This window comes from Ostrea edulis, chromosome 1, assembly GCF_947568905.1.
Source record: "Ostrea edulis chromosome 1, xbOstEdul1.1, whole genome shotgun sequence".
Lineage (NCBI taxonomy): Eukaryota > Metazoa > Mollusca > Bivalvia > Ostreida > Ostreidae > Ostrea > Ostrea edulis.
Genome location: NC_079164.1, coordinates 13041019 through 13060683, shown reverse-complemented (window position 1 = coordinate 13060683; position 19665 = coordinate 13041019). Strand labels below are relative to the sequence as shown.

At 34.8% G+C, this 19665-nt stretch overlaps 2 protein-coding genes across 6 annotated transcripts in view; both read right to left on the bottom strand.

Annotated features, from left to right (window-relative positions):
• The window catches only part of LOC125664029 (platelet endothelial aggregation receptor 1-like), a 42752-nt gene extending 36400 nt beyond the window's left edge, over nucleotides 1-6352 (bottom strand). Inside the window, exons 1-6 of one of the 4 annotated variants that reach the window (XM_048896516.2) lie at nucleotides 6079-6352; nucleotides 4891-5973; nucleotides 3635-3674; nucleotides 2489-3482; nucleotides 1716-1980; nucleotides 1243-1440 (exon numbers count right to left, since the gene is read on the bottom strand). In XM_048896516.2, coding sequence (XP_048752473.2) covers nucleotides 1243-1352 — 110 coding nt within the window. In that variant the 5' untranslated portion in view covers nucleotides 1353-1440; nucleotides 1716-1980; nucleotides 2489-3482; ... (1 more) ...; nucleotides 4891-5973; nucleotides 6079-6352. Of the gene's footprint in view, nucleotides 1-1242; nucleotides 1441-1715; nucleotides 1981-2488; nucleotides 3483-3634; nucleotides 3675-4890; nucleotides 5974-6078 lie in introns of those variants that run through there. The other 3 variants (XM_048896517.2, XM_048896518.2, XM_048896519.2) reach the window with 3 other exon arrangements.
• A 4863-nt stretch (nucleotides 6353-11215) lies between these two features.
• On the bottom strand, nucleotides 11216-14505 carry LOC125665381 (putative EGF-like and EMI domain-containing protein 1). 2 transcript variants are annotated; one of them, XM_048898027.2, is made up of 5 exons: nucleotides 14212-14505; nucleotides 14062-14114; nucleotides 13328-13480; nucleotides 13030-13126; nucleotides 11216-12752 (listed from the first exon to the last, which is right to left on the bottom strand). In XM_048898027.2, exons 1-5 carry the CDS (start codon nucleotides 14274-14276, stop codon nucleotides 12347-12349), a joined length of 774 nt encoding a protein of 257 aa, XP_048753984.2. In that variant the 5' UTR covers nucleotides 14277-14505; the 3' UTR covers nucleotides 11216-12346. The 2 variants fall into 2 exon arrangements, with proteins under 2 accessions (XP_048753984.2, XP_056008690.1); XM_056152715.1 differs by having other exon boundaries at nucleotides 14464-14505.
• Nucleotides 14506-19665: the final 5160 nt, after the last annotated feature.

Sequence of the window (19665 nt, the reverse complement as noted above, 5' to 3'; positions counted from 1 at the left end):
TGTAATTCATTGATTTGGTTGATATGTTTTTCCAAACAGTACACCGATTCTTTAAAGAGTTTGAATCAATTTAATAGAAACATTTCAATAAGAATTCAGTATTTTCGCCAATAATTCAAATATTTGATCTCCAACTCCCACTCTTTTAGTTCCATTTTAGATTTTAACACAAGACGTTGAAAATTCTATGAAATTGCAGAAATTGACATTACTCTTGATATGTCTTTTCAAACTTTCAAATCTGATATCATGAATTTATGTCCTATATCAAGTGCAAAAAGGTCGTTATTCATTTTTATTACTTGAATTAAAATTTGTTTTGCCTGTATTATTAGAAGACATGACTATGTATCTATTTAATGTAATCATTGATTTGTGTTGCTTATGGACACCAACAGACAAATCAAGTTTAATGGAATAAATCTTGAGTCAATTTTAAGTGCAAAAACACTGCAACTCAATAGTAAGCATTGTGACACTGGTTTTTCTTTTTAATTTCCTAATTCTTCGTCAATGTTGAAATAAAAAATACACTTCCAAAAAAAAAATAAAAATGATATTACTCCAAATCAAATCTCAGTTGCGAACTTCTTTAAGGATTTAATTGGGAAAAGTGGATGTAATTTCAGCATGATTTGTTAGATATTTAACTATAAACATTCCTTAGCTGTTGCGGTAGTTCAGTGGTAGAGCGTTCGCTTCATAAAAGTGAGATCGTCAGTTCGAGACCCACTAGAGCCATGGCTGCGTCAAACTTAAGACGTTAAAATAGCTAGTGATTGCTCCTTCTTCAAATGCTCGGTATTTAGAAGTGAGAATCACGGGTATTTCGAATATGACCTTAAATATGGAGGTCCCGTAATATTGTGGTACTTCACCTACAGCTGGTGGCGTCTCAATATGAGTTAAAATTTCTCCATGGAACGTAAAAAACACAAACAAACAATCAATTAAAGAATATTACTGCAAGTTAAATGAGTTCCCGTTGTATATTATGTCATCTCCCAAATCCCGCCGAAAATTCCAACGATCCATTTATATAATGGTACCCCGTCCGTCATTTTCATTATCATTTATCACAATAGTAACACTATACCATTTCTTTTCTTCCGCGTCGTCTCCCACATTTACGGACATGTTTCGACTTAATTGGGCTGTTGTTTGCATGTTCACATCGCAATAAAAGTCATTAAAGTTTTGAGTAAGAAAATTATCATTTAGACCGCTGGTACGAAGACTTACTCATTGTAATCATGAAATTCCTCTGTATCATACTGGGTGTCTATTTCCCGGGAAGCGATGGACGGACATCTTGTATCGTGGTGGAAAGTTTTTTCCTCTTGTCTACGCATTGGGTCTGGTCCATCTGGCTGACTCTCTAAAGAGTGATGGCTAACTGTTATTATTTCCTGGTATTGTAAGGGTCGACAGGTGAAATTACTAGAAATGAAAAAGCAACACAACTGCTAAAGCTTTATATTGTAATTATGTTTAAATCGAAACATACAAGCGTATAATGGTATGTGTATTCCAGCGATACAAACATTATTTTAAAACTAAGTGATCATATGAGATGTACTTGTCCAAATTCATTTTAGGTTTGCATATTTATGGAATCACGGTTAAATGTTTTTGTGATTACCATATGTTGCTGCAATTTAAATCCGTTTTAATACTTAGTGTGAAGAAAAACAATCAGTACAGTTTGTGCTCACCGATCTTTATGAAGATAACCTCCTGTTGCTAGGACACATAAGCCGTTCTTGGCACACTGATTTTGACTGCGGATAATTCCGTTTACCTGATCAGGATATGGGGCTCACAGCGGGTGTGACCGGTCAACAGGGGATGCTTACTCCTCCTAGGCACCTGATCCCACCTCTGGTGTGTCCAGGGGTCCGTGTTTGCCCAACTATCTATTTTGTATTGCTTGTAGGAGTTATGAGATTGATCACTGTTCGTTATCTTCACCTTGCATAGCTGTAGAAAACACGATTAATATCAATTTGGAAGTTTCACCCAATGTTCTGTAATTTTGTGGTAAAAACATATTAATTCATAAATAAAACAAAACCAGCTCTGGCAATTTCTTTCAATGAAAGCAATTTGATATTGAGAGAAAATTAAACATGCATAAATTCTCATAGGATCAGCATTGCTGTTTTAACGTAATTGTAATTCTTAAGATGAATGAATTACCTCCACCATTTTTGAGCTTGTATATTTTATAATGGCGAGGTCATTTTGAAGTGTCAATCATATCTTCTGTAATTTGGTGTAAAAGTACCATTTTATAAAGAAAACAAAGTCAAGGAATGCAATTTCTTTCAATGAGAACAATGATAATTTCAAATAAAATCAAATGTGCAACAATAAACTTTAATAGGATCATCATTCGTCTTTTAAGGTAATTGTAAGCCCTGGTAGAAGAGTTGCAAGTATTTATACAGAGAGATGCAGGGGATATTGGTTATTTGAAATACTTGACCTTGATATATTCTTCTGATTGTATAACGTTGTACAGCCTGTACTTTTATCACACTTGATATAGTCTTCTGATTGTATAACGTTGTACAGCCTGTACTTTTATCACACTTGATATATTCTTCTGATTGTATAACGTTGTACAGCCTGTACTTTTATCACACTTGATATATTCTTCTGATTGTATAACGTTGTACAGCCTGTACTTTTATCACACTTGATATAGTCTTCTGATTGTATAACGTTGTACAGCCTGTACTTTTATCACACTTGATATAGTCTTCTGATTGTATAACGTTGTACAGCCTGTACTTTTATCACACTTGATATATTCTTCTGATTGTATAACGTTGTACAGCCTGTAGTTTTATCACACATCTATTCTTCTGATTGTATAACGTTGTACAGCCTGTAGTTTTATCACACTTGATATAGTCTTCTGATTGTATAACGTTGTACAGCCTGTACTTTTATCACACATCTATTCTTCTGATTGTATAACGTTGTACAGCCTGTACTTTTATCACACTTGATATAGTCTTCTGATTGTATAACGTTGTACAGCCTGTACTTTTATCACACTTGATATAGTCTTCTGATTGTATAACGTTGTACAGCCTGTACTTTTATCACACTTGATATAGTCTTCTGATTGTATAACGTTGTACAGCCTGTACTTTTATCACACTTGATATAGTCTTCTGATTGTATAACGTTGTACAGCCTGTACTTTTATCACACATCTATTCTTCTGATTGTATAACGTTGTACAGCCTGTACTTTTATCACACTTGATATAGTCTTCTGATTGTATAACGTTGTACAGCCTGTACTTTTATCACACTTGATATAGTCTTCTGATTGTATAACGTTGTACAGCCTGTACTTTTATCACACATCGATGCGTCACATTCTTAAGGTTTTCCTACACAATTTCCCGTAAAATCCAAGTTCGCAACTCTGATCAGAATTAACTCCAAACCAACCTAGCTTGCACTCTGCAGAAAAGGATAAAACAAATTGAAATACAAAGGAATATAATGATATATGAATTGTGGATTTATTTACAAACATTGCGCTACTCTTTAATATCAGTTCTCTATAATAATTATATAGTACAAGTGTTAGCTGGACATGATATCTCACCAACCTCAATGGAAATTGTTGTCTGTAGTCACTACCCAACAGCTCTTGTGTTAAAAAAAGAAGTTCAGTTTTAGAAAGTGAATGGTTGAGATTGATCACTGTTCGTTATCTTCACCTTGATAAGATTAAGAATAATGACCAGAATTCGTATTTTTGAACTTTTTTCATTTGATCTCAGTGATATTGTTGCACTGTGGAATAGCATAATAAAATGTTGTAAATACAATGCGATCTCTTCAAATTCTTTCTTAAAACGTAATGCAGAATCAGCAAATCATTGATCAGAGTTGAGGTAATGTGTCACAGTCTGAAGAAACAGGTGCAGTTTAGAAATGAAACAGGTGCAGTGTAGATATGACACTTTTGATACTCTTATTTGTCATCTTTTCACACTGATATTGGAATGTTGTATTATGTAATAGAAAGAAGATTAAATGCAATCTGTCATTGCCTTTTCTCCACAATACTACGGAAAATTTTAATAAATATGAATGGAAGAGTAATGTAATATTTTTTCATTAGAAATTATTTTCATAAAATGTCAATAATTTTTTTTTTCACTTCTTGACTTTATGCTTCTTTAATTTCTTAAACGTCCGCTTATTAGTGTCTAATAGTCTGTAAGAAATGTAAAGACACACATTTTGATTTTGATTTGTTTTGATCCACTTCTCCTTTTTATATCGCACATACTTCTACAGCTAGAACTAACACCATATAATTGCTTTCTCGTCTATTATGGGAAGAAATTGAAATAGCTAGTGAACGAACTATGATTCGGCAGATATATAGTTTGTTCTTTATGTCCCTGATTATTTCCGAACAGTAACTTGAAAATCAAGTGGTTTACCTTACTAATTATTGTGTCCGGTTACCGAACCCATAGCTAATCAAATGATCACCAATATTTTTTTCCTCAAATTTTCATTTGTTGCAACCATGTATCCTTCAATTTTCATCCTAGATGATAGATATTCGTTTGCAATACAAAAGAGCACAAACGGGGCCCGCATTCCTTTTACGTGATCGGGGCTCTGGTTGTGAAATAAACAAATCTGAATGATTAACTGTGTTCTGCTAATTATTGAAATACATCAGAAAAGATTTTCCTCAGTTGTATTAATTGTAATTTCACCAAAACTTGCACATTAGCCGTCGCAATGGTATGAAAACTCCCGTGAAATAAAATCAAGATCTTTGAACCAAAATTAGATGGATCTTATTCCTACAATCCTAAACTTTACATAAAATATTACTTACGTATTGAGTTTGTCTGTTATTTTCTGCCACTCTTTTTCTTTTATGTTCCTCTCATTTCTAGCTTCCGTGCCATTTACCAATATTGACCGACATAACGTATCCAATCTCGTTTCACTTCTTCAATGAGGGTGACCTCCTCATCACCCCCCACCTCTCCCACACCCAATTCTGCCCCGTTTCTTTTCGTTATTCAGGATTTGCCAAGTTGATATAAAATTACAAAGCTGTCGATAAGAATATGCAATTCCTATATGTTACTACATATAAATGTCTTACCCTTGACAAAAAAGAGCTCCAGTATCCGCGTATACGTTCCCGCGAGAATATGAATTTAAGAAAATTCTCAACTCAACTCCTAGAAAATGTTTGCTAAGAATGCTCTTAAATCGTTCTCTGACGGCCAAAGTTAGGATATTTTTAACTGAGTAAATCTCAATAGTTGATTTTCTTTTTTAGCATTCTCAGATCTATGATCACTTAGAAGTTTCACTCACACCTTCTGTAATTTGGTGCAAAAAATTACCAATTCATCAATAAAACAAGACTAACAGGTGTAATTCCTTTAAAAAAATAATAGCAAGATAAAATCAAACAACATGCATAAATGAATAGTAATAGGATCAGCGTTGGTCTCTTAACGTAATTGTAATACCTCGTAGAAGAATTGCATGTATTTATACAGAGATATGAAGCGTATATTGGGGATTTTAAATGACTTACCTCGACTACTCCTCAACTTGTATAACGTTGTACAGCCTGTACTTTTATCACACATCGATGCGTCACATTCACAAGGTGTTCTACACAATTTCCCGTAAAATCCAAGTTTGCAACTTTCCTTACAATTGAATCCAATCCAACCTAGCTCGCACTCTGCTGATCATGATAAAAGGAATTGAAATACAAAGGAATATAATGATAAATGTTTTGTGGATTTCTTTACAAACATTATGCTACTCCTTGAAATCTAGTGAAAGGCCACCATTTCCTTTTACATTTCACCCAATACAGCGTTATGCGTCTCACGTACCCCTGCAGTTTCCATCATCAGATCTAAAGCAGTTATACCCACACCCATTCTTACTGAAATGTACAAATACTTGGGTTTTTTTTGGTACTGGATATAAAACTAAATCATTTATGCTTTATTGTTAACAACAAAACTGATATATTTTTTTTTTTACCTACCTGTTTGAACAACAAAGTATTTCGTTGAACCGAAGCATAAAAATCAATCCAACGAGGAAGTTCATTTTCCTTAAATTATTTGTACGTAGAGATCTAGCTTCCAGCAATAATCAGTATACTAGCAATGTTCTACAATCTTTGACACAAATTGTACACCATCTAATAAAAAATTACCAAGAAGGATTAATTCTTAGGATATTTCGAGTATTTCAACTATTTTCAAAATGAAATGAGACCTGCAAAACAAACATATTGTGTTTTGACGTCTCGACACTTTGAATTATATACTTTTATCAACCAGGGAAGTTTCAAATCTAACTTTCATTTATAACGCAAAAATGACGATGTCATCTGCAAGTATTCTTGTGGTGATATCTCTGCTATGACAGAGTAGAAGTATCGTCAACAGGCTTTTGAAAAAGGGAAAGATAATGAGAAATGATAAATCTCGTAAATCCTATAAAAATGCAAAATTGAACTTAGGACGGACATGGACCCCTTGAAACACTACAGGTGGGAACAGGTATCTAGGAGGAGTAAACAATCTCTGTTGACCGGCCACACCTGTCGTGTGTCCTCTGTGTCGATCAGGTAAACGGAGTAATTCGTAGTCAAAATCAGTATTAAAAGTACGGCCTAACCATTACTAGAACACACGTCAGACAATTAATGTTTAATAAAAAGTTGTATACCCGAACAAGATAATCATATAACGACCATCCAAATTGCTAGCGTTAAATAAAATTGCTAAACCCCCTGTGATGATCTATTTTGTGGTATAATACACATCTTCCATATTAATGAGATTGTTTTATTTGGGGTGATGGTGTTAGATATAATCATGTTTATAATTATAATAATAATAATCTATTTCACAACTAAACAATTGAATGTACATAATAACATTCAAATGTAAAATTTCATGGATCACTGATTGATATGATAATCAACATATTACAACAGACAATCATACGATTATTCGCACTAAAATTTTAAAAATGTAATAATTAATAAAATAAGTATGTATACTATAAAAAGTTATTGCACACTGACACTGAATATTAATGTTTGTCTACTTCCTTGGCACAGTAAAGGAAAAACCTGTTTTTGCCACGGTTAGTCTTGTGATATGGTAGTTTGTAATTGAGATTGTTCGATTGATTGATGTTTTCCGCTACACTCAACAATTTTTCAGTTATCTTGTGGCGCCCAGTTTTTATTGGTGGAAGAGAGAACCCAGACACAATGTACCTGGGAAGAGACCACCGACTCTCCTTAAGTAAACTGGGAAACTTTGTCACTTAGTGGCGCGAGCGGGATTCGAACCCGCGCCGACAGAGGTGAAAGGCCGTGTGATTTTGAGCGCGATGCTCTAACCACTACGCCACGGAGGCCCCTGGGATTGTTTGAAGATTGTATCTATTCGAAGATTGTATCTATTATCGTTGGATGCTGGTATAAGGCAATGCAATTGATTTGAGGGATTTTCCAACTTCCTGAACAATGACAGTCACGCAGTTTCACGCCTCCCTTCAAGAAATTCTAGATGGAGGTCTTTAATGACAGCTTCATATGGGTTTGATTATTTTCATAGTACTCTTTCGAATTGATTAGATGTTGTTGATTAGATGTTTTGGCAATTGAGTTGACCACACTGGGCACGCACACTCGTAGACTTGTCTCACTCGTGATTTGTATACTCTGACCAGTTCTTTTTTATTTGAACACGTATACTTTAATTGGTGGAGATAAAACGTTTAGAGGATTTCTCTACAACGTATTTTACATGTGCATTTTAGGTTGTCGCTTATGATTACATGTAGTAATTTTGTTTCGTTTACTCATTCCATTTCTTCACCCTCCGTGATCAGACAAGGAATCTCCAGCTTATTACCAAATGAGAACATAAGGTCTTTTATTTTGGAAGCATTGATATTAACGGCAAACTAACAACTCAATTTTATGACAAAGGGGATGATTTCAGCTTCTCTATCGTCAACTTCCCATATTTATCTGGCAATATTCCAATATCACCTGCATATGGTGTTTATATATCTCAACTAATTCGATTCGCAAGAGCTTGTTCTGCGTATGGTCAGTTTTGCAATCGAGGCAGGCTACTGACAATCAAAAATGATGGTGCAGGGGTTTCAACAGTCTCGTTTAAGGTACTTCCATCCCTCTAGAATTATAGGTTCAATCTTGTATTTGATTGTTGATTCTTCAAATAATATATCTTAGTAAGAAATAAAACCGATAAAATAAATATGTTGCGGTATTAATGAAAAATTATCAGTTATCACAATATACCTGTTATCAACGTCAGAAAATTGCAATTTTCCTTAAACAGCATTATCAATATTTCACAAAACCTGGTTGTAACGATGTAATAGTATTCATAACAATTTCATGAAACGGTTTCTTTAAAGAATATACATATTATTTGTGAAAAATAAAGAAATCTATCGTATAATGTACGTGATGAATAATTTAATGAAAACAGTTATTGCCCTTGGATTCAATATTTTGAAACATATAATTGATTATTCATATGTAACATACGTTTTAAATAAAGATTTTTTTTTTACAACAACAACAACTGAAAAAGGCTCTAACAAAATTTATGTTTCTTTCATGCATAGATCTTATCAAATCATTGAATTTTGCAAATTCTTATGACGTCACAGGAGGGTGAAAATACCTTAAAGTCAACATTTTGCAAATTTTCTTGTCGTTATAACGATCTAATTTGCCAATACAACCTATCATTTAGTCATGCTGTCTGACGTGTTTCATGTCGATTGTTAGACAATTCTTGGTAAACTGATTTTGATTACGGATACCTACGTTTACCTGATCAAGATATAGGGCTCACGTCGGGTGTGACCGGTCGACAGGGGATGCTTACTCCTCCTAGGCACCTGATCTCACCTCTGGTGTGTCTAGGAGTCCGTGTTCGCCCAACTATCTATTTTGTATTGCTGATAAGTTATGAGATTGATCGCTGTTCGTTATCTTCACTTTTCATTGATATAGAGGTGATTTCTCTTTGGCCACTTTATGATATTGTCAGCTATGTGCTGTAACTGTGTTGGCTGTATAGAAAGCTTCTCAACCAATAACTTATAATTGGGAGTACTCAAATATTTTATATGTTTTTCAACAACTTATTTTGATTGATATGATTGAAATCAATCTGAAATGCTGAAATCAATGCCCAACAGTCGAACAAACTTCATACTGTCATCAGTGGCCTCGTGCACAGGCTGTGGAATCCTTAGAAGTGCGAGGGTGGTTGAGCTTCCATTCCTAGCACCATATTGATTGGGATCGATGTTAGGACATGGTGTTCTTAGATGTTGTTTTTCCATTAATTTTGCGAGTATAGGTGTAGGAGATATTGGTCAGAAGTCTTATGTAGGATTGGGTACAGGGTTTATGTTACACATATATAGGATAAAGTTATATGTTGATCACACTCTGCTTCGTTTTATGTAAATATAATATACATTATTACAAAACCAGCTCTGGTTGGAATACTGATAATGTTAGCAATGCTGATTGGAATGGAATTATGGTATTCTGTATTCTGGTATTCTGTATTCTGGTATTCTCAATTCTGGTATTCTCAATTCTGGTATTCTGTATTTTGGTATTCTGAATTGCGGATGTCATTGCCAGGAATCATTACTGGTTAAGTACTAATTTTCCCTGTTTGCTTTGCTCATATACATGTATGCTTGTTAATGTATCAGAAATACATACTTGCTTTTTACATCGTATTTTGAAGCAAATGACAAAACAATTTCTGGTAGTTTAAACATTTAATGTTAGCCATTTAAAACAATACATTTTTAGTAATGTAGGATATTATTCTATGGTCGTAAAAACGGTTTAATCGGCCTATACAACCTGTTGATGGGTATTATGCTGTCTGACGTGTTCCATACCTATTGATATGCCGTTATTTACACCCTGATGTTGACTACGGATCTGTCCGTGCTGGACATATCATTACCACTTATGTCGATGTAGTTGAAAATGAGGACCTGCAGTCTTTCAATTAGCGACAGAACTTCATTTGTATTATGAATTATTTCGAAAATTATACCAGACCATGAGTTCAATGTGAAAAGAAGAACTTAATACTTTGTCAATATGGCTAAAAGTATAAGGGGGATATCAAAATCACGTATTAGACTCATCAGAACGAAAGTGTATACCATCTATCCTTCTGTGCTTAGTGACTTGGAAGTGGTAAAAGAATGAGATAGGTTACATGAGGAATATGCATTTGTTTCAGCTGACAAAGCTTGTAACAACATTGTCTTTCTTTGTAATGCTAATCATTACAACTGTATTTTAACGAACGTGGCATTATTTCCACATTTGCTGATAGTAGTTATAATCCAATTTCCCTTTAAGAATACCAAATCATTCAAAATAATGCTTCAATTTTAAACATATCTAATATATCAGTTAATGGAACGAATGAATATTAGTTACCGTACCAATATTGGATTCCCTAAACTTCATAAAAACCCTTACAAACAGATACATTACTGGATCCAAAAATGTTCTACCAAGCCTCTATTTTTGCTCCTCACGATAATATTAACTGTTGTGGAAGGTTTGTTTGTTGATATTATCTATCATTCCGCTGGGTAATTTTTTCACTCATGGATATTTCACCATTGTCGGTGAAGAACTCCATAAGTTAGGCCTATGCTTGGCGCTTACGACCTTTGATCAGGGAGGAATCTCTATCGTGTCACACCTGCTGTGATACGGGACCTCGGTTTCTCCGGTCTTATCTGAAGGACTGCCCCATTTAGTCGCCTCTTACGACAAACAAGGAGTAACGGAGGATTTATTCTAACCCTAATCCCCAAGGTACCTGCTGTGAAAGAAAAACTTTAAATGTATTGTGCCACAAAATATAGCCAGAAGTGGTGTACATCAAATATGGATTCTAAAAATTAAAGAACGTTTAGTAAATTTGAAATGACAAACCTTTTCTCAACAACATCTAAACGTATGTTTATTCAACACTTTACACGACCATTTCTAACGATAAATCATAGAATAGACTTTGACATCCACCAATTCATATATATTAAAGCTAAGGGAGATACAGTAAGCAGAATAAGTAAATTTTATTTATAGTCATCACATACATACAGTCATACATCTAATAATACACGTGATCTCAATCGGTCTCTTTAACCGACTATAAACATATTTACAAATAGATGTGCCTACATAACTTAAAAGTAATAATTGACATAAACACATACACTTCGAGACACATAGAATAGATGACACTCACAATCGCTAGTACTTAAGAAAATGGTCATCAAGTTGCTGACGCTAGAATGCACATGTAGGAAAGTGAAAAAAAAACCCAGAAATCATTTATATTCATATGATGCAATCAAACGAAGGTAGAGGGACGACAAACAACACTTATACAAAGGGGGATGAATGAAAAATAGAAACAATTGACACAAGCACACCGAAATCACAGGCGTACAAAATGTATAGAGGTAGGCACGAGGCAGTAAAAATGCCAAACGTGCAAGTACTGCATCAGTATTATGCTCTCCGTATCATGTTTATATATATACTACAAACTGGGTATATGATGTACTTTTTCTGATATTGGTATAATCAAACAATGGTGCAATTTCTAACAGACACATCATAGCAAAAATATTGCGAAGTAAATATCGATAAGAGAAATATCTATTTTGTATTGCTTGTAGGAGTTATGAGATTGATCACTGTTCGTTATCTTCACCTTGCATAAAGAAGTGAAAAAGATTAAGAGAAGTGCAATACCACGTAATGATGATGAAATTGACGAGGCAGACTCAGACGTGTTTGACGATAGCTTGAGAAAAGCTTTCGTTACGTGTAGAGATACCTTTGCACATGTCAATAATTTGATTTAGAATGGGAACACATCCGCTCTTGAACAACTTCTGAATGAAAATTGCATAAATATGCTTGAATTGAGCTTGTATAACATTGCCCATATTACTATTCAAACTGTCGACTTTTTGTTTACCGACCGAACGTATGGGAGTCTAATGAACAACGTGGTTAAGTAATAGCAATATCACTCCAATCATTGATTATTAGTCATGGAAAACTGTATATTTAAGTTCTGTGTGATTTAATAGCTATTAATTTTTGGTACTTCAATGAGTTTCCGTTATATATACCATGGTACCTCCCTAATTCTGTTTACGATCCCCCGATTCATTTATATGCTGGTATCGTGACCGCCAATTTCATCATCTCTTATCATAATGGCAACGCTGTACCATTTATTTTCTTCCTCGTCCTCTCTCACATTTACGGACATGTTTCGACTTAATTGAGCTGATGTTTCCAGGTTCACATCGCAATACAAGTCATTAAAGTCTTGATTAAGGAAACTATAATTTTGATCTCTGGTACGAAGACTTAGAACGTTGTAATCATGTGCTTGCGCTGTATCATACTGGGGGTCTATTTCCCGTGAAGCGATGGACGGCAATCTCGTATCGTGGTGGAAAGAGTTTTCCTCTTGTCTACGCATTGGGTCTGGTCCATCTGGCTGACTCTCTAAAGAGTGGTGGCTAACTGTTATTATTTTCTGGTGTTGTAAAGGACTACAGTTGAAATTACTAGAAATAAATAAGCAAAACAATTGTCAAAGCTTTTTTTTTTATTATAATTGTTTAAGATGAGACATACAAGCGTGTAACTGTATATTCATTTCAGCGATAGAAACATTTGTTTTTACTAAGTGATGATATGAGATGTACTTGTCAGATTTTTGTTAAGGTTTGTATATTTATCGAATCATAGTAAAATGTTTCTGTGACTGCAATATGATGCTGCATTTGGAATCGGTTTTAATACGTGAGGTGTAGAAAGACAATCATTATACTTAGTGCTCACCGATGTTTACAAAGAAAACCTCCGGCTGCTAGAACACATATCGTTCCTATTGCGACAAAAGCGATTAAACTCCAGTTAGGGGTTCCACTAATACTGTCTGTAATTTTGTGCAAAACAATTACTAATTCACAAATAAAAGAAAATCGACATTGGCAATTTCTTTAAACTAAAACGATTTAATATCAAGATAAAAATCAAACGTGCATAAATACTAATAGGGTTAGCGTTGGTCTTTTACCGTGAATGTAAGTGTTGTACAGAGAGATGTAGACGACAAGGGTAATTTGAAATGATTTACCTTGACTATTCTTTAGCTTGTATAACGTCGGACAGCCTGTAGTTTTATTACACATTGATGTTTCACATTCACAGGATGTTTTACACAATTTCCCATAAAATCCATTGATGCAACTCTTATTACAATTGACTCCAAACCAACCTAGATCACACTCTGCAGGGTATGAAAAAATTCAAATATAAAGGATTAAATGGTATATGCATTGTGAATCGGTCACTTTCGTTGTTACCACAAGTTTCAGAAAGTGAATGGTTGCCATGGAAACCATGCACTTAGTTTTTCATTATTTTATCATTCACAATAAAGACTAAAATTCGTACTTTTGTACATTTTAAATTGCTCTGAGTAATATATTTGCACTGTGGAACAGCAAAATGTAATAAATACACCAATTGATAAACCAAAACACATTGTATGAAAAGGTAATGTGGAATCAGCACAGCATTGCTCAAAGTTTGGGTAATCATCATGTCAAATGTCTGAAGAAACCGGTAGAAATGACACTTGTGATACTCTAATTTATCATCTTTCCACACTGATATGGAAATGTTTTGTTATAGTAATAGAAAGAGGATATAATGTAATCTTTCATTGTGTGTACATTCTTATGGCTAAATAAATATCATCGGAACAGTTATTTTTTTTTTTTTAAAAGCCTAACAATTCAGTAAATAACCACCATTGTCTTTACACTGTCATTTAATACCTCACACAGTGTTATGAGTCCCACGTACCTGTGCAATTTCCGCCATCAGTTCTATAACAGTTATAGCCACACGTATTCTTACTGAAATGTACGACTGCTTGTCATTTTTGTACTCGATATCAAACTAAATCAGTCATGCTTCACTGTAAACAGTATCCTTGATATAAGTTTGACTTACCTGTTTGAACAACAAGACATTTCGTTGAACTGAAACATGAAAATTAATCCAACAAGGAAATTCATTTTCCTTGAAATATTAATAGCTAGGGGTTTAGTTTCAAACTGGAATTAGTACAATTCAGTCCTCTGAAGTCTTTGACACAAATTTACACTATTTAATTAAGGTTTACCAAGAAAGATAAATATCTTATTTGGAGACATGTAAGAAATTTCTATATCAAATGAAATCTACAAAACGTATAAATACCACCTCATAGAGGGCGTGGTGACATTCCGATATTTGGCATGATACATTTTTATCAACCAGGAAGTTTTTACAATCATTTTATTCGTAGAACAAAAATAACGATATAATATACAACTATTCTATGTGGTGACATCTCTGTAAGGACATGTAAATGTATCATCAACAAGGTAAATATAATGAAAAATTATAAATCTCATAAATCCTGGTATAAACATACATGTACACACTTGAGATCAGGAAAAACATGGACACCTGGAACCACCAGAGGTGAGATAAGGTACATGGGAGGAGTAAGAATTCTTTGTTAACCAGTCATATTAGTGCTAAGCCCTCTGTGTTTATGAGGTAAATGAAGTAATCCGTCGTTAAAATCAACATTTAAAGAAAGCCCTACAATTGAAGTGAATAACGAAACGATTTCTGATAGTTTAAACATTTAATATGAAACAGTCATAACAATTTCATTTATGATGTAGGATATAATCATATTGTAGAAATTATGATACACTACTGCGTAATGCAACACATTTAATGTTAGAGGGAACATCTCAGAAATCCTTATTAAAGTGTTCATTTTGTTTAAAATGATATTTTGTTCATGTTAAACTTAAAAAGATCCCGATACAGTGTCATTCAGATGAACATAAAAGCAGTTACAAGTCTAAATCCATCATTTGATTTTTTTAATGAAAAATGAGAGGTTGAGTTAATCAACAGTCTTCCGGTTTCCTTAGAAAACCGAGGGCCCCCAAGCTTATCACACATCTGCTGAAGGGCAAATAATTTATCCCTTGGATATTGTTTGTGGTAATCTCATTTATCTGTGTGGAGGAAGCAGAGGATCCATGTTGATGTGGCACTCAAACTTTCCTGCTCCTCCATTGTGTCAACTGAAATTGGGGCCAAATACTGTGTCGTGAGTAATAAGCAGGTTTAGCATCCTTCGGTGGTGTCATGTGGAATGTTGCTGGAAGTTAGGTCAACCGAATCAGAGGAGCACGAGGATGATCCTACTGACGACTGCTCTGTGGTTTGCTTGCAGTGTGATATTACTGATATATCATCTAGTTGATTATTAAGGTCAATGTTAGAGTATTTTGAGCCAGTCGCGTGACGTTAGCACAGATGATCATTTTTATGGATGAAATGTGGTTCATCGATGTTTAGAATTCTGACCTATTCGCCAATGATTTATATTGTACCTGGTTTTGACCAATTGGAGATGTCTAACTCTAGTTTCAATGTTTAATGTAGACTCAGGGTGTAAGTCTTTAGGGATAACGAATTCAAAGAATGAACTACATGTAGGTCATTTCAAAGTTGGATATGGTTCTGTGCGGAGTAGGTACAATTGAGCTCTAGGATCTTCAGTCGTGATAAGTTCTGGATGACATGTCATTAGAAAGATGTTGAATGATAAGATATTATACATTTATTGCATGGTAGTGAGGGAGATATGAAGATTTATTCACCCAAGAAAAATCATATTCCCCGAGGGCAACGCCCGAGGGGAATATGATTTTTCCTGGGTGAATAAATCATTATATCTCCCTTACTATCATGCAATAAATTGTTTATTATACCGAAACAAAGCAAGACTACACAACTGCATTTGAAATTGGAGTCCGCTCATCTATATGTAGCTGAGATCGCCCTAACGGAACACCGCGCCGTCAACGTATTAGAAGGTACAAACAACGAAATATAGTGATATGATAACCAGTTTCTGTATTTCCATTCTCGTTGAATGCTGATGTACTTGCTTGTTTTTGTATCAACCAAAATCAGGCGATTTTAAAACTGTATATCAGAGACCCGCATATTTTGTGCCTAACGAACTATGAAAAGTAGAATGTCTCGGACTTATTGTGACGTCATAATACACTTCGTCTACTTTGACGTTAAATTTATGGAAAATGCACGAAGCTGCCCAAGGGGCGAAATATGATAGGGAGATATGATGGTTGAGAGGGAGATATGAAGTTTTGTCATCCCTAGCACATGGCTGTCTAGACCAATCAGATTACGCGTTGCATAGAATTCTCATACTGAGGTATAATAATATCCAATAGCCACTTAGTTCTTAGATGGCCGTACACTAACACCATTACGCTTTATGAAGGACATCCCTCCAAATACATACTGTATGTCTACGCCTAGGTTGTTCACCACTAAAGCACCAAGATACTGCATGTTATCGAGGAATTGTCAGATGTACCTCGACTGCACTATCTAGAAAGGGAGTTAGGTCCATCAGTTTGAAGGACATGCTGAGTGGTGTTTTGACAGGTGATTCAATATACTTGGCGAACGTAGTATTTATCATATTCACTTCGGCTCCAGAATCGATGGTTACGAGGACAGGTGACACTCGTAAAATCCTTGATGTGAGCTGATTGAATTGTGCTAATACAGGGAGATGACGGTCTGAAGAAGAAACTTACGGTCCCGTTCAGTTGGATTTATACACTTGATCAAGATTGGTCGAAATTCAGAAACCCTGTTTGTTTACAAAGTGGTCATATGCACTTTGCTGGTGTCACAGGCGTCTGTTTGTAGCGAACACGATCATGTTTAATGAAAGCACTGCGGAGTACTGCTGTGGCCTCTTGAGGCGCATATACTTCATCTAAAAGGCTGTTAAGGGCCTGTGATATTTCCGGTTTGATGGAAGCGAGCGTCATTGAGCGTAGTTCTGTTCCGTAACGCTGCTTAAGTATACCTATGGCGGATACGTATTTAGTGATAGGACGAAACCAAGTCAGTATCACTATATCCTACAATGAGTGCCATGGGTTTTCAGCGGAGTCATCAAGGTAAGCACTGTTTCCGTCATGCTTCAAAGTCGTTAGAAAAGATTCCCTGACAGCTCTCCTCGCTCCAAGTGAACATTGTCAAAATCCAGAAACCGACTCCCAGTTGTTTGAAACCCATGATGTAGGTGAATGTCTTGCCGTACAGAATTAATGGATACCGAGTTCTTCACAATGCTATTTCTAGACACAACAGGACAAACGTTAGATATCTTCCCGAGTGTCTACTCTATAAATTGATGACTTTTGATACGCCTAGCATTTTCGGCATTCTCTGTTAATATACCCAGATTTTTTGTAGAAACGAAATAGAGTGCAAGCGCAATTATACGTAAAATGTCCCGAAAAATTTATATATGATTGAGTAATTCGCGTATGTCCTTAAGATAGATGTAAAAAATATCTAATGCTTTATATTTACATTTGCCAATGTATTTCTTATATATGAAAATATCAATGGAATTGATATTCAATTTCACATAGCATGGAGTAAAATAAGTTGGTCATATAATCAGTCTTGTCTTGCGTATGAATACAATCACAGCTTCAAAAATCGGAAACTTTCACCTGGCTTCTTGCTTATGCAATACAGTGGGGGATTTAGAGGCACTCCCCCGATGGCAATAAATTTAAAAATTAGAAATAGTGCGTGTAAAAGTCCAGATTGGCACCCAAAATGGCTTAGTATTTTGGCTAATAGTCTACTTCCACATGCCCCTCCCCTTTTTTTCGGAAACCCTGGATCCGCCACTGGAATGACTTCATAAAAGAAACAAAATATTGATAAAAAAGCATCAGAATATTTATACAGAGTTTATTTTGACAACAGACAAGAGTTTCAGCAGTTCCATTTTAAATACCGTCTGAAACTAGGCTTAAAACTGCGGCTTCTGCAATATGGTGTGTTCATACGATGACTTTGATATTGGATGCGATGAAATGGAGGCAGAGTTAGATCTATAGGACTGGATGATAATGATAGCTTGTTGTTTCCATGCAACATACATCACGGCCATGACTCGGCATGAGCGAGACTGGTTTTGAGGCTCGAAAAATTATGTCCATGTCAGAGCACCGCTGCAAGTCTTCATTAAAATCCTACAACAGAAATCTCTCAAGTGAACAAAACTATCTGTCAGTTCGTATTTATTTTCTCTTACAAACCCTGGAGATAAAAGGAGCAACCTATATGCACTTCATTTAAATCTGTTCTATATGGCTATAACCACGAGTCCTAACGATGAACATGACGTTTTCCTCTTCCAAAATTTGCAAAAACTGACCAAGAGTTCAACGTTAACTTGATCCATATATCCTCCGTCCATTCTCTCAGATCCTCTGAATTTCTGTCGATATCTGTGTTCAATGATTGTGTTTTCAATTACAAGTAGGCCAACGCCACTGTTTCTCTATCGCTGATGCATATCTAGTGTATTCTGCTCTTTTTGTCTTCAATTTAGTTGACTTAATATTTAAATTACCTTTGTTTCACTCATGTTTCGTCTTTTTTAACCTTCTTAATTCAATATTTATATCTTATATTCTCTTAGATATTGTTTCTAATTATCTATTCGATAAAAATCTAACACAAATCAAAATAGAAATAGGAATATCATTTTTGAGTTTTATTGGGGATATGAAATGAAATTTGTTTTGAATTTATTTCACGAGTAACACATGAATTTTGAAATATTTTCGAAGCACAAGTGAAAATAATTCTAAAAATCCTGTCTTACAAATAAGATAAATTCCTCATCCAATTACAAAAAAACAAAAACAAAAAACAAAAAAAAACAACACCGAATTTTATGTTTATTACATTTTCTTTGTTTTAGAACATGTCTATTTAAATTTTTAAAGGATACAAACAATTTAATAAAGTAGTCCTTCCTTGTATTTCTGGTAATTTTGCAGTCATTATACATCTTATAAAATGGAAATATGTTGAACCCGATCAAGATATATATGTGTACCTTGTCGACGTTAACAGGAGATGCTTAATCCTCCTAGGAACTCAATCCCGCCTCTAGTGGTACTCAATTCCGCCTCTAGTGGAACTCAATCCCGCCTCTAGTGGAACTCAATCCCACCCCTGGTGTTTCCAGGGGTCCGTTTTTTTTTTGTTTTTGTTTTTTTTTTGCCTTTCTTTTAATATTGCATTATAAATAAATAAAATTGCATTATTTTATTTTAAACAGGGGATGCTTACTCCTCCTAGGCACTTGATCCCACCTCTGGTGTGTCCAGGGGTCCGTGTTTGCCCAACTATCTATTTTGTATTGCTTGTAGGAGTTATGAGATTGATCACTGTTCGTTATCTTCACCTTGCATGAGATTGATCACTGTTTATTATCTTTAATTTTTTTCATGTAAGCACATAAAACGTTTGACG